Here is a 17,002-nt window from a genome sequence, read left to right on the forward strand (position 1 = left end):
ATCTCAGCCTTTGGAGATAAGACATTCATTTATGAGTGTGTTTCCACGTGATATTCTAAACAAATAAAATTGTGTTCAAGGAGTGTCCGTGGTGTCTTCTTACAATCCCTAATTTCTTTCTTCCAATAAACGATTCTTAACACAATGGTAGATTCTTGTTTTCTCCCATCTTTATGTTTTTATGAACGATTCTTAACACAATGGTAGATTCTTGTTTTCACCAATATTTATGTTTTTATGAACGGTTCTTAACACAAAGGTAAATTCTCGCTTTTTTTATTTCTATGTTCCTGTTAAGGAATCGTTGAAGTAGATTGTTATTTTCCTCATTTCTGTGTTTATTTTAGCGATTCTTAACGTAATACTAGATTCTTATTACCCATTTCTGTTAACCATTCCTAATACTTTCCTACTCGATCTTTATTTATTTATTTTATGTTTTGAAGTATTATTTACTCTTTTATTTTAGAATATCTATGAAATTATATTCAATATTCTAAATAATTTTTCAATATTTCTACATAATTATTTAGCTTTTCAAAGATGCAATAAAAAAGATAATTTTAACGGATTAATAAAACATACATTATAAATCGGCAAAAATAAAATAGGTTTATTTTATAAATAGTTCGAAAATATTAATAAGTATTATGAATTTTCAAGTCATTGTTTTACTGTTACACTTTCAAATTGTTGTTATATTTGGATGTAACATCTTCAACTTGTGGACATGTTTGACTATAACATATTCAAACTGTAGACACGCTTGACTAAACCACTTTCAAATCGTTAATATGTCTGACTGAAACACCTGCAAATTTAAACAAAAGTTTATGTTCCATTAATGTTCGTTTTACGACACCTGATAATGTTCAATATATAAATAACTGAAAATATTTTTGTTCCTTATTTCTTACACATTAAACGACATTCAGTTGGTCATTTCTTACCATCACTTTTGAGAAAGTCACGTAACAACCATTTTCGAGAAAAAAAATGCATTCGCTTGGATAAAAAAAGATACGGTCAGATCGGGAATTTAGAATTTCCAAGAAGAAGATATTCCGTGTATTTAATGACATTGGAAACAAAAGCATATGACAAACCGGACCGGTTAGAAGGTTTACAACAGATTGTTCTAAGATCAAAGTAAAAAAATGTGGTGTCTTATAATAGGTGAGAATCCTGGGGCACGGATTTGAATGACAGTAGTAGTCCACGTGCCTAGCAGCAATATTGGACATAAACAAGAAGTCTGAAATAGGTACGCTTTAAAATGATACCTCCACCTAAACTGTAAAATACCGTAAGCCACAAGAAAATTAAATAGGTATTACTATTATTGCATTAGAAGACATATCGACGAAATTAATTGTTACAGTATTTTTATGCTATTGCGTTGTTGAAACGGGCTATGAGAAATCATCGATATCATGGAATTGGTAAACTATGGAAAACAGAAATGGTGAAGTGGTGTGATTGGGACATAAAAAACTTACTACAGGGCTCTCTCCCAATAGAACTTACTGTACAGGACTATTGTTAATTAACACGGCTTTCACGTAGAACATGACTGCCCATGGTGAAGTAAACGAATAGGTTTCAAATTAATTGTTATACATATCGTACTAGACCTGTAAATAAATACTGACACCTGAAATAGAATTGAAACAACATAAGATCGAGAAACCCAAATCTATTGGGTTGAGGAATAATTCGTGAGCGTTTTTTTCAAGTTAAAAAAATATATTCATAAATGAAACGCTTTCGCAAAATATTTCATGTCATTTGGTAGATAAATTTTTGCTCTAATAGATGGTGTGTTTGATTTTCATATGTCTTTAATTTTTGCTTTCATTTTCAGCTCATTAAATGGAATGTCAAGTGGACAAAATCGAGCATTTTCGACACCATCTGCTTTTCGCATTTAATTTCTTGCAATTTCGTTTAAAACAATGCATACTATATACCTAGGTATTACATGAAATAAAGTATCATAATAAATGTTTTGGGTGTAATGTGTTCATGCATTGAAGTATTGTATAGTCTTTCATGTAATGCTTGAATGAAATTATTTAAAAACGCTCACGAATTATTCCTCAGCCTAATACAAGCCGGAACCACGAGACACTTTAGGAACATATATAGATATATATTAGAACATTATAATACCCAAGTTCATCTAGTATAAATATTATTTTACATTAAACTTAAATTTTACATTACATATACTAACGATAGGGTACCAGATAATGACTGACATAATTATTTTCGCTATGAATTAGGAAACGTTAATTCACCATCCACTGTACTCTCATTACCATAATCACTTCTGTTATAAGTGTTAGAGAGTATTAAAAACATTACGTTACTATCCACTGTACTCTTATCGCCACGATCACTTATGTTATAGGTGTTAGAGGGTATTAAAATATTATTTCACCATCCACTACAACCTTCAATCAGAGACGTGAGTGAAGTAAAAATACTAGGGCTCGTCTTCAAGAGGTCGAAATCGTATAAGTACAAATACATTAAAACCCTAAATTAATCTAAATGAACCGCTATGTATTAGAGATTTGGACAATTACGTATCCGCTGTTCCAAGAAATAAGTTGATTTATCACGTGATAAACGTTGCAAGGTTCACATGGGAACAATTATGATTTCACGAACTGATAACTGGAATGAAGTATAAATCTTTCAACAATAACCACGTGCATGTCTTCATCAATTTGTCATTCGTAACTTACACACACTAAACATTCAACCATAAGAACTTTTCAGTAAACCAAAGTTTAGCTTTCTTTATGATGTTTACGCCGTTGTTTATCTAACGTGTCGATCAAAAAGTTATTTGTGTTCTGTTAGTTTATCTGATCGTTGTCTGTACTCATTTGATTACAACGACAGGCTCCAGAGGTTACAGAACTAATAGCCTGATGTCCCCTTAGTGGCAGTGAGTTCCTGAGAAATACAAAGTTTAATATTAATATACAATACACTTAAGTATAGACAGGAGTAACAGGCATTTTTATCGTAGTAAACGTTGATACGGTTGTTGGGATGAAACTAGTGCTTGTAACCGTACGGTACTTAGTGCTAAATGCATTATAAATGAGCGTATAGACACGGACTTTGGTACTGGTTGCCGTGGTGACAGTGGTGTAAGACGAAGTGATGGTAGTGTACTGTGGCTGTGGCTGGGTCGCGAATAACTGCTGGAACTGTTGACGTTGTTGAAGCGCCTCTGTGTTGACCACTGGTTGTACTGTGGTCAGTATAGAAGACAACGTTCGTTGTATGGTTGACAGAACCTCGGATAATGTTCTAAACCGAGTAGCTCGACCATCATAGAAGCTGACGACCTTGGTGCTGTAAACGGTCTCAGTCGTCACGTACGAAGATGTTTTAGTGATGGTTGACATAAGGGCTACTTGTTGGTTGAGTTGTTGCAAACCCAAGTATACAGCTGCTAAGGGGTTCTGGGACAAAGCCGACTCCAGTGACAGTAGAGGATTGTCGTTTCTCGAACCTCGGATCCCAGGCAGTGGGGTTTGGACAGTGACGCTTGACTGAGAGTCCAAACCGATAATGTCTGGAAATTGAAATTCCGAAGCGTTTACCACTAACAGGTCTGCTGGAGGCATTGTTCTGTAGGCAGTGATAGTCTTCCGGATAATGTAACTTTCAGTTACAGTGCGAGAGATTGTGGACTCTCCATCAAACACGGGAACTAGAAACGTCCGCCACGTGTGCTGGGTAGTGGAGTAACTCCGTGTGATAACGGTAAGAGACGGTTTAAAGCTCGTTAATAGATTATCGTCGTCTTCAGTGAGCTCGAATAGATCATTGGATAGAAGTTCTGTTGCCTCGAGTGTATGAGGAACCTGGGTGGTTATGGTTAGTGTCCGTACTGACCTACGACGACCCACGTGTAAAGTAACCTCACTAGTTACGGTAGTTAGTTCGTATACTACACTATTAGGATCAAATGAATCCTCATTTGGCAGCGTTTCGCTGTTATCTTCTAGAGAAAACGTCTTTTGCGTTTTGTAGATTTCCGGACGCGTTGCCAACCTCACTTTGAAGCGGTTCAAACGAACCTGAAAGACAAAACGAAGTACATTTCCAACTTAAATGTTAACTTAAATGTCATACAAGTTATTAATGTTAAAAATTAAAATATCTCAATCATTATGGATCTTTAAATTACTGTTGTGTTTTATCAATTAATAGTTCAAAACAAAAACCTAAAGTAGATAATCACCTCCAAAATATTAACCTCCATTGCAGAATGTTTTCCTGAATTACAGCAAAATACTTACATTCATTACAATATATGAACATGCATTGTAATTTTAATCTCATTTCAGTAATGTTAACATGCACTACAAAATATTATCTTCTATTACAATGCTGTATTATATTAACATGTATTGCAATAACACTACTCTGTATTAACAAACAGACCTTACAACTTTTATCAAAAACAGCCTTCTTGTAAAAATAACTGATCACTTTAGTTTGTATAGAACACAGTTTACAAAAGTAAGAACTAGGGTGTTATGCTACAAACCGTGTTCGTTTTCCTCTTCCTGGGAACATACTGAAACCTGATTGAAGGTCTTCTGAGTGAGCGCATAAAGACAGTGTCTTCTACTTTTTCAGACTGCCGAGAGGCCCAGAAACGTGGTCGAATGGCCAGAGTCCGAGTGTGAACAGTGTCAAGGGACTGTGTTGGTCGGTGAGACTGATGTTGGAAGGATTCCGGGGACCTAAAGGACGACTCAAGACGTGTGGGGAATCTATCATCATGTGTGTTTGCTTCTGAGTCTTTGTTGTTATCAACTGGATGTCGAATTGAACCTGTGGATGGATGGTTACTTTGTTTTAAACTTTTAGAGGCTGTAACTCGGCGGGAAAATTGAAACCTCGGTTTTCTTGTGGTTTGTTGCGGAGCAACAGGAGTCGCAGAAGGTTGAGTCTTTTTCTGTACAGATGTACTGGAAACGGAAGAGATAATTAACGAAGTACTTTGAAGGATTTGAGCATACTTTCCTTCTATGTAAGTTCCAATGACACTGGTTTCATAGACTGTTGTGATTCCACCTCCTACCAGTGTTCCCCCCAAAATAGTTACTAAGCCTGTTGGATAATGAGGTAGAGCAGATGTTACTGTTGACTTGGTAGAAGTACTTGGGAAATCTCTGGATGATTGGGTCGATGTCAGCGATTTGGAAGATGAACGAGATAATGAAGACTGTGTCCTTGATGGATGAAAAGTAGTTGAGCTTGGAATGACATTATTAAATGTTTTTTGGTAATGAGGTTCTTTCACTGTACGATGAAGACTATTTTGAGATTTAAATAAATTAGTGTTTTGTGTGGAGGCCACGTTTTCAGTTTTCATATTTTCGTTATTGTTACTTATCACAGCTGACGAAGTTGTGTGTAATGATGACACTCGAAGAGGTTTGGGTCTTTGAGTTTTATCGTCACTCCCTGGTGTAAATATGATCACTGTATTATCTACAGTTGTTCGAAAGTTAAGAAACCCACGGACAGTTACAGTTGGTCTAGATTTCTTCACCACCATTATCTCAGCTGCAGCAGCAGATAGGTCATCCATGGTTCCTCTGTAGACTGGAGTGGTAGCATCTTCGCAAAAGACAGGTAAGCCTGTGAATACAGATAAACTACACCTTAGAAGACACATCTGGATTAATAAATAGTTGTAATTGCTACGGCAAAAAAGGTGTATGTTTCTACCATAAACAAATATTTATTACAAATGTCAATGACTCTCAAATTTCTTGTTGAAGCATTGTAGTAAACAGGTTTTGAAATTTTTGTTTTCGTAGATTTCGATGAGAACACCTGACATTTATGGATCACGTTTGGGTTTTAGTTGAATGCACGCTATAGACATAGTAAACTCACATTGTTAACTCGGGAAAATTAAAAATAAAATTCAGATATTGCTGAGAAATGACTAGTTTTGTGCCTTTATACACAAACAGATCCATTACAAATATACAAACAGATCCAGTACAGATACACAAACAGATCCATTACAGATATACAAACAGATCCATTACAGATACACAAACAGATCCATTACAAATATACAAACAGATCCATTACAAATACACAAACAGATCCATTACAGATATACAAACAGATCCATTACAGATACACAAACAGATCCATTACAAATATACAAACAGATCCATTACAAATACACAAACAGGTCCATTACAAATATACTAAAGAAGGAATAGTGAAGTAAATGCTAAGTACCCAGTTCTCTTAAATTACCCACAACTACCTCAGAAATGTAACGACCATGGTGCAGTAAAACAACAACAATTATTTTGTTTTTATATCATGTACTTTGTTTTCCTACCTCTATTATTTTATGATTTTATAGTTATTTTTGAAAATGGTCGAAGTTAAGCAAAAATTCCATTTGAGTAAAAGATATTTAAAAAAAGGTATTTAATATTAACTTGTAAGAAAGTAGCAGAAATGTGTACAACAAACAACCCAGTAACTTGTCCATCATTTAATGAAAGTCTTTATTGTATAGCATCTATTGCGATGTCCTCAGGTACCAAGAGTCCGAATAAGAAAGCATCTAGTAATACTTTTTTCGTGTAAATAAAGTATTAATAAGGTATTATCTATAAATGCGATAGACACTTGTTGATATTGGTGAATTAATTGTAGATGCTTAGTAGTGCCATCTTGTGACCAATGAAATTATAGTGTTGAGGTTTTTATTGTGGCGAATTTTATGATATTCTGTTTTTCATGTATACAAAGTTTTTTCATTTTTATTTTCAAGACATAGGTGGTTTATCAGTTTTGAAGTTCAAAAAGTGGATTTATATTAATATACTTGGCCACATGAAAACATCCTAACGATGAAACACTTTTATGATTGAATATTTCCAGAAATACTTAAACAGAACGAGAAAGCTGATAGGATTTGTTTGTTTGTTTTGAATTTCGCGCAAAGCTTCTAAAGGGCTATCTGCGCTAGCCGTCCCTAATTTTGTAGTGTAAGACTAGAGGGAAGGCAGCTAGTCATAACACCCACCGCCAACTCTTGGGCTATATGTGTTTAATGTTCCAGTAAAGGACCAGTACGTTGTTCTGTAGATAATTATGTTAAAACACATCGATAAAGCTGTAGTACTGAAGGTTAGGACAATTTTTCAAAAGGATGCTGACATTTGCTTAAGTTAACACAGTGCTAATAGAAACATGAGCCATGTTTATATGGGCAACATTTGACTACCTTTATATATAAGATTCCCAACCAATACTTGTCACTCGACAATAAAATGCTTCCGTAACCCTATGGCCTCATAATTAAAATTTTAAAAAATATATCTGTAACACTAGGTAAGCTAAACAACTTGGTGCTGTTATAAGATTTAATACGGCATTTAAAGTAATACTTTAAATATATATACATTTATGTCTGTTTAATACAACACTTTTAAAAGGGTTTTACGCATCAATAATTTTAAATACATATTCTGGTATTCATAGTAAAATGGAATAATATTTTATACGTTCTAAATTATATAGGTATAAGTTGAATAATCTCGTACTTCTTATTGTATGTAGAACTTTATGAAAAGAGCATCATACAATATGGGGTCCTCAAAGATAACTACACAAATAATCAAAAGTATTTGGCACATCTAAAATGACGAAGGAATGGCAGAGCCAAATAGAATGTCAATATGAGTACATGGAAGATACAGCTATACCTAAATCATCCTTACATGAGCTTCAATATTAATACTTAAGGTTATACCGTCAAATGCACGAGCACAAAATGATTATGATGTTGGTCAATTAGACCAACATCGCAGCGGGGATGTATAATGGACTGTAATAATCAAGACGTTTTGACTCAACTTGGTTTTCTTGTACGTAAGTTCTTGGCTCCATTAATAGGTGTATAATTTTTTTTATGTGTATTGATTTCCTTTTACTCCTTCGTTCATAATATACAGATTGGCTCCCTAAAATTCACGATGGTATAGCGCACAAAGCATTGAGTATTCTCCATGATACATTCATCCAATATTTATGTATTATTTGCTGTTAACACTATGTGACACAAATTTTCTTCCTGGATAGTATGTGTTATTTCTTAACTGCTTGTGTTGTAAAAGTACAGAAAATGGCCATTATTATTTCAAATTTTTCTTTTGTGACCTGGATAATGATATTTATAAATTAACCTATTTTACATGTAAAAACTGGCATATTTGCACATTTTCATTTACATAAGATCTGAAGAAAACAATATATGAATCAAGATTTACATGTATTTATATTAAAGTTATACAAAAATGAACAAAAATGTTTAAAAGTGAGTAATTTTTTGAGATTTGCGACCGTAATGTAAATCACTTTCACGTATCAGCCCCCAAATATAGTCTCCCATCATGTTTTCGCAATATGTTCCTTGGTAGCGGCGTTCAAAGTCCAGTATATCTTGGTATAAGAGCTCGCCTTGCTCCTCTGACTATGCTCCCATGTTCTCCTTGAATTTATCAAGATGAGCGTCAAGGATATGGACTTTCAGGGACATCTTGCGCCCCGTTTTGCCGAAGTTCTTCAGCAGAGCCTCAACCAGTTCCACATAATTTTCGGTCTTGTGATTGCCCAAAAGCAAAATTTGAAGAGAAAAATAGGTCTTTTCTATTTACTTTAGGCATAAGTAATTAGGAAATAACACTTTCTGCCCAGGAACAAAAAACAGTAAAAACATTTTTACATAGTGTAATTACTATTTCACCCTGTTCTTAAGGTTTTCATTTTTTAATAAAGAAAACCAGATATCCATGAGGAAGCTAACTACAAGCTGTAATGGTAACATCGTTTAGAGTGGAATTATGATTTAAAAAATACTGTTAGGCATTACGACTGAGCACTGACAACGTGAAGTGCATAGAAACACATAAAGTGGATTCAGCCTTAAACTATTGAACGAAGAAGAACAAACATGAACAATTTGGTGCGTTGGTCCACATTGTCTTCCTGCTAATCCAATTACCCGCATAGTATGTTGGATTTCTAATGATAATAACACTTTGTAATGAAAGCCACAGATGTATGTTAGATTTATAAATATGATTATATAGGTGTAATTAGTGCAACAAAATCTATTAATGTATACTGTGTTGGATTACTGAAGATGATTATACAACGTCATCTGAGTAGCTAATCCAATTATCCGTATATTATGTTCGATTTGTATATTTTACTACACAAGTGTTATAACAGAAATCAAGTAAATTACCCGTAAAGTATGTCGGATTTCTAAAGTTGGTATCGTTAAATCAACTAATTTAATTACACTTATAGTATGTTGTTTCAAGAAAGTAAAAAATCCAGTTTCACCTATATTATTATTGTATGGTCTAATCAGAGCAACAAATCCAAATACCCGTATAATACGATGTATTTCTGCACACAACAACCTGAATACTATGTTCAATTCTAAACGTGATTATACGACGTCATTAATAAATTAAATCAATTACCCATATAGTATGTTGAATTTCTAAAGATGATTATATACCTCAATCACAGAAACTAATCCAATTACCCATAGAGTATGTTTTGTTTTTAAAAGTAATTATATGGTGTAATCAGCGCAAGCAGTCCATTTATTCTTTCAGTATGTTGTATTTCTGTAAGTGACTGACTACACGCGTTATCACAGCAGATAATTCAGACGACCGTACAGTATATTTCGTTAGGTGATTATGTAGCATCGTGAAAGCATCTCATTCAATTTCCCGTATCGTACGTTGAATTTTTAAAGGTTATTATGTATAGTAATCATAGGAATTAAGGCAATTACTCGAATATTTTGTTGTAATTCAAAAGGTGATTATATAGGTATCACCACAGCAAATAATATCAATTGCCTATACAGTATGCTTGAGTTTTGAATGTGATTATTTAGTGTCATCAAAGCAATTAATCCAATAACCCGAATAGGATGTTTTATTTATGAAGATGTTTATATAATGTCAACAGAATGATTAGTTGAATTACACGTATAGTAGGTTGGATCTCTAAAGATGTTTATAAAGTGTCAGCATGGGACCTGTTAGTTCTTCTCGGCTGTCTCATGCTTTAAGTCAACCTGAAGCTATTAACTTTATAGCCAACCCATGTCATTTATGTATCTATCAAGTTTCTTTTAAACTCACTCAAATTTACTGCCTCTATAATATTTGAATGCAACCCATTCCATAAGTCAACCATTCTATTTGAAAAAAAAAATTGTCATAGGTGAAGACGGCTTTTACCTTAAATATAAATCTATATTTGTGTCCCATAGTTTTACAACTCTTGCTGTTTTGTTTGAAAAATGTTGATGCACCGACATTAATAAGATGCCCCCTAGTTCTTCATTTTCTAAGATAAAACAACATTAAGTATCTTAATCTTTTATAATGACAACCCCCTCCACACCAGATACTATTCTAGTAACCATCCTCTGAACCCTTTCCAACAAGGTATTGTCTTTCCTAATGTAAGGAGCCCAATACTGAACACAACGCTCCATACATGACCTAACCAATGACTATACGAAAAAACTATAGCCTCTTTAGACTTGTGTTCAATATTTCTGTAGATACAATCTAAAATCCTATTTGTCATATCACTAGCAACAGCACATTGCTTGGATGGCTTTAGAGAGTGATCGACAGTTACAGCAAGATCCTTATCTTTCATGATACTCTTAAGGTTATTCTCATTGAAACTGTCCCCCAGTGATACAGGGGTATGTCTATGGAACTTAAATGCTAAAAATTGGGTTTCGATACCCATGGTGGGTAGAGCACAGATAGTCCATTGTGTAGTTTTGTGCTTAATTCAAAAACCATTGAAATTACACTTATAATTCAAACTGTGATAACCTACATGCATTATCTTTCATTTTACAAAAGTAAAACTATCTGTTCTGTATTTGCCAAACTCACTAAATGATTTAAATCGTTTTGTTAGGTAGTAGTATTCTCTTCACAGTCAGCAGCTCTCAATACTTTAGCATCATCAGTAAATGTAGGTAATTTATTGACTATTTCTTCATCTATGTTTTTGATGTAAATCAAAACCAGCAGAGATTCTAAGAGCCTTGAGGTACACCACTTGTAGCATTAATCTAGTTTGACTGAACTCCATTTATAATAGCTCTTTGCTTTCTTCCATCAAGCCACTCCTGTATCCAATTAGTTAATTTATTCCCCACATCTACGGAGATAAGTTTATTTACAAACCTTTTATGTACAACTTTGCCAAACACTTACTCAAAATCCAAATTCACCAAATCTACACCCTTACCGTCATCTACATATGAATGTCAAAGAATGCCAAATGTAAAACCATGTTGACAATCCAATAAAATTCCGAGTTTTTCTTTTCTTAAATGACTTTGCAAAGTATCTTTGTCTGTACTTTCCAAAACTTTTCCTACAACCGATGTAAGAGTAATAGGTCTATAATTACTGGAACAACTTCCATTTCTTCCCTTAAAGTTAGAGTGATGTTAACTAATTTCCATTCTGTTAGTACTTGTCCACTATCTCTGGCCCAGGAGTCTTATCATTCTCTACACCTTCCAACTTTATTTTAACAATCTCAGAATTTATCCAATTGTCTTGTTCAATTTTTTTTCATCTATCAATTGTTCAAGATTAGAAATATTGTTTAAGTCTTCATTAGTAAAAAAATAAAAAAAGCAGAACTTAATAGCCTATTAATTTTATAATAATCAGATACAACCCTTCCTTTAACATCCCTCAAAGGCCCTTATCCACATCTCAACATTTTGTTTACCCCTAATGTACGTTTAAAAATCCTTACTGTTATTTTTTGTTTTCATTCAAATATTTTTTCATACATTCTTTTGGATGGCCTAATTTCCTGTTTGGCCTACTTTCTTGGCTTTCTATAATCTTCTAGATCTTCTATAATATCAAGTCAATTTGAATTTCTGATGCTTTGTTTAATTTTATCTCTTATACCTTTTGTGCAAGGAATATATTTGTTTTGAATATTAAAAAATATACACGTTTTCTTAGTGTCTTCAAGTAACTCAGCTGCCCAATTCTTAACAGATAATTCTTGTTGCATTCCTTCAAATTTTGCTTTTTTTTTAAATTTGTAATCAAAATATCATTATTCCTGATTTCCATATGCAGCAAAACATCAAACCTAATATAGCAATGATCACTTGTACCTAGGTGTTCCCTAGCTGCCACCTTCTTAACTATTTTCATATCAGAAGTGAACACCAAATTTAAAATAGTATTATTTCTAGCAGGGTTCTTCACCAATTAACGAAGAAATTCACTTGAACAGTTTCCAGAAATTTTTTTCACTCATGGTTTAACTCTAGCATTTCCCAATCAATGTCTGAAATTAAAATCACTCATAATTATGAATTAATTAACAACTGAAATCTGAACCTCACTGTAAAGTTTCTCACTAATTTCATCAGTTTCATCTGGTGGTCTGTAACAAATTCCTACAAAGAGCTTCTTCCTTTAAATTTCACTAACAGAAACTCAAAAGGATCCGATTACCTTGCTATTATCCTTAATATTCTCAACTTCAACAGGATGTAACTCAGATTTTACGTATAGATCAACTGTTTCCCCGCTCTTTATTACTCTGTCCGTATTAAATAAACTATAACCATATACTTCAAATACATTTCTGTCATTAAAAGTCATCTACATTTAACTATCTTTCAGTTATTCCCATTACATCAAAATATTCTATTCCTACCAGTGTCCTAAAGTAATCTATTTTATATCTTATACTTCTGTCATTACAATAGTAAATGGTCCAAACCATTTTATATTTCTAGAATTAAAGTAAGCACTCTATACCATGATTAAATACCAGTAGCCTGTTGTTAACACTTTAAGCCGAAGTTTGACAATTAACTAGTTTTGGATTTTATCCATTAAATAGAATAATGTATTTAATTTGTCTTAGAATATCACTGCAAGTTGAATTATAATTAAGGCAAAAGAACCGTTATGCATACTAAGCCTAATATAACGTTATACTAAACGTCAAACTACTAAAATCTAAATTAAAATCTTGTACCTACTATTTTCTTCCCCAATCTTACTAAGTATAGTTTTTGTTATTTACTTCTAATTTCTAAAGATAAAATAGTAAGACCAAATAACATTACAAAAATTCTGAATATTAAAATTACTTTTCTAATTTTCTCGTTTCAAATATCCCCCTCTACGTGAGAACAACTAATTCAATAACCCTGTACAGTAAGTTGGATTTACGAAAGTGATTACACAGAGTCATTAGAGCAACTAACCCAATTACTCGTATACTGAGTTGAATGTCTATAGGTGATTGTATAGCGTCATGAGAACAACTAATCCAGTAATCATTACAGTGTGTTGGATTTGTAAAGGTGTCGTCAGAGCAACTGTTTCAATTACCCGTACAATATGTTGGCTTTCTGAAGAAGATTATATAGTGTTATCTGTGCAAGTAATTCTTTTTCCCGTAGAATATGTTGTATTTTAAAGGTTATTGGTTTGTTTTGAATTTCGAGCAAAGCTACACGAGAGCTATCTGCGCTAGCCGTCTCTAATTTAGCAGTGTAAGATTACAGAGAAGGCAGCTAGTCATCACCACCCACCGCCAACACTTGGGCTACTCTTTTACCAACAAATAGTGGAATTGACCGTTTCATTATAACGCCCCCACAGTTGAAAGGGCGAGTATGTTTGGTGTGATCGGGCATTCAGACAAGTTATCTAATTTAATTCTAAGTGTAACTCTTGGGATTTTACAGAAATGCAGACTTTTTAATCAGAGGTAGAATTTTCTTATTATATCATAATGTAATCAACATTGGAAAAGGTTCACAGAAGGGTTACTAGAATGGTACCTAAAATGGAGGGGTTGTCATATGATCAAAGGGTAAAATATTTCAAATTGTTTTGCCTTTAAAAAGTAGTTATGGGGGAATCTGATTGAGGTGTTCAAGATTGTAAAGATGATTGATAGTATTGAAAGGGCGAGCTTGTTTGGTGTGATAGAGATTCGAACCCAGGACACTCGGATTACACGTCGAGTACCTTAACCACCTGGCCATACCAAGCCTAAAGGTGATTATATAGTTTCATTAGAGTAACTAATCCTATTACGCATGCATTATGTTGTTTTGCTAAAGGTGGTCCTATAACTTCACTAAAGGAACTAATCTATTTTGGGGAAATAGTATGCTGGATTTCTAAAGGTGATTATGTCGTAATATTATATATAGTACTTCGTTGAAGAAAATCGAACGTAAACGATATGAGTAGATAAAAAGAAGAAAAACAAAATAAAAGATGCTTTCAGACATTTCACATTCTCAATAAAGTGACAATAGACAACAGGTCTCAAAGCAAGATATGTGATGTGTTTCAGTTTGAAAAAAATGTAAGTGTATTCAAGCTTTACCTAATGTATCATATGAATTTCTGAAAGAAAAAAAAAGATTTTATGTCTCAAATTGTATCAATACTTTCATTTTTGCAACTTTTATTATAAGAATTAGAATAACATTGTCTTTTCTCTTTCGATTTATGTAAGAATCTCAACATAATCTGTACACATCGAACACCTGAAATAATCTCACAAGTCGTTTGTCATGTTTAAGTTCACAACGTGTTTTTTAAACAAATGATTTATGTTTTATTTGACGACTGAAATAATGGAATGAAATTTGGACATCGTCAGACGAGCATAAGCGCTTTTTGTTTGTTTTGTTTTTTTGGAATTTCGCACAAAGCTACTCGAGGGCTATCTGTGCTAGCCGTCCCTAATTTAGCAGTGTAAGACTAGAGGGAAGGCAGCTAGTCATCACCACCCACCGCCAACTCTTGGGCTACTCTTTTACCAACGAATAGTGGGATTGACCGTCACATTATACACCCCCACGGCTGGGAGGGCGAGCATGTTTAGCGCGACGCGGCCGCGAACCCGCGACCCTCGGATTACGAGTCGCACGCCTTACGCGCTTGGCCATGCCGGGCCAGCATAAGCGCAGCCGAAGAATTGATGACTACGTTTACATGGGGTCATTGAGGAAGATGTGTCATATCTGTCCTTTCAGTGAAACGTCACCTCCGTGAGTATACCAATATTATAGTTACACAATAGTTCTTAGTTCTAATTGTAGAAGTTGGATGCTCCATAAGTACAACGAAATTATAAACATACAATAGTATTTAGGCCCAACTGTGAAACGTATTTATGTGAGTATTTCAAAATTATAAATACACATTAGTGTTTAAACCTAACTGTACAGCTGTTACATCTATGATTACACCAAAATTATAAATATACACTAATCATTAGATCTACCTCTGCAGTTGGTACATCCGTGAGATCAACAAAATTATAAATTTACATTAGAATTATAAATATATGCTAGTCTTTAGCATTTATTACCTTTGTGAGTACACTAAATTACAAATATACGCCAGTGTTTTACACTTAACGACACTGTTGTCATCCCCATAAGAACACTGAATTTATACATTTACGCTAGCATTTAAGCCTAACTATACAGTTATTACTCCCGTGAGTGCATCGAAAGTATAAATGCACGCTAGTATTTTGGCTTAACTATAGAATTGTTACTCTTGTGAGTAAACCAAAATTATAAGTATACGCCAGCCTTTAGCCCTAACGGTACTGTTGTTATCTCCGTGATGATTTCTAATTTATAAGTATGCGCTATTCTATAAGTTGCTACTTTTAAGTACAGCTGTTACCTCCGTGAGTACATTGAAATAATAAATGTATGCTAGTCGTTAGGCCTAACTGTGTAGTAGTTACCTCCGTGAATATTATACATCGAAATGATAAATGTACGCTACAGTTTAGGCCTAACTGTACAGTTGATATATTTGTGAAAACACCGAAATTATAGATAAACCCCAGTTTTCATGGGCGTAGCCAGAAATGGCCATGGGAAGGGGTTAGTTTGAGTGCTTGATGCAAGCGCCGCAGGCACGAAGCCATGCTAGGGGGGTCCGGGGGCATGCACCCCAGGAATTTTTTTTAGTAAAAACATAAAAGAAAGGCCTGAATTATGCATTCTGAGACCACCTTTTTGGCAAATTTCAGAATGGCACACTGAGTTGTTTGTCTTATTTTTTAATCATAAATAAATATATAGGCCTATATTTATAATATATAACTTAAAGTTATCAGGCACAGTAAAGTAGGCCTACAGTCCTGTCATCAACATATGAAATGTAGAGTCACTCAGAAGAGTGCAAAATATATGTATAGTGCCTATAATCTGTATTCAAATGTCATGGACAGTGTATGTTCAGATTCCCTGGATTTCAAGAATTAACTTCACAAATAAACAGTGGGTAGCACCGTGGCAGACTGCAGCACCATGGCACTAACCTAGTACAATTGGCGCCATCTATAGTGAATCATTCACTATAGACGACGCCAATAGTACTGTGAATGTGACGTTGACAAACAAAAGTTGCGATAAACAATCATTCACCATGTCAAGCCCGAAAAAGCAAAAGACACTGCATGAGTTCTTTAAAACCATTCATAAGGCTGAACCTGATCAATCTGCTGCAGCCAATCAGGTTGAATCAGAATTGTCAACTGAATTGTCAGAATCATCACCGTGACCTTCTACCAGTACTGCCACTACCACCTCAGGTCCAGTCTGGGACATTGGAAATTACATTTCTGATGATATCAGCATTGGTAAACAGGTAAGTCGACTCCTCGTTATATTAATTTTGTATTAAAAATCATGCAAACACTCTGATGAGTTTTAGACTGAATATTCATTGCTGCTAGTGATTGTAGGCCTACAGCCACAGGATGTTAGGCCTGCTCTGTGAAGTACAGCTCTAAGCTATTCTCTTCGAGGTTATCGTAC

At 34.2% G+C, this 17,002-nt stretch overlaps 1 protein-coding gene across 1 annotated transcript in view; it reads right to left on the bottom strand.

Moving 5' to 3' along the window:
• Positions 1–2,546: 2,546 nt before the first annotated feature.
• Positions 2,547–17,002, bottom strand: part of LOC143243346 (uncharacterized) — a 48,672-nt gene continuing 34,216 nt past the window's right edge. Inside the window, exons 2-3 of the mRNA XM_076487220.1 lie at positions 4,580–5,682; positions 2,547–4,106 (exon numbers count right to left, since the gene is read on the bottom strand). Of these exons, the coding sequence (XP_076343335.1) occupies positions 3,006–4,106; positions 4,580–5,682 (2,204 nt within the window). The 3' untranslated portion in view covers positions 2,547–3,005. The remainder of the gene's footprint in view (positions 4,107–4,579; positions 5,683–17,002) is intronic.

Source organism: Tachypleus tridentatus, chromosome 1 (genome assembly GCF_004210375.1).
Source record: "Tachypleus tridentatus isolate NWPU-2018 chromosome 1, ASM421037v1, whole genome shotgun sequence".
Lineage (NCBI taxonomy): Eukaryota > Metazoa > Arthropoda > Merostomata > Xiphosura > Limulidae > Tachypleus > Tachypleus tridentatus.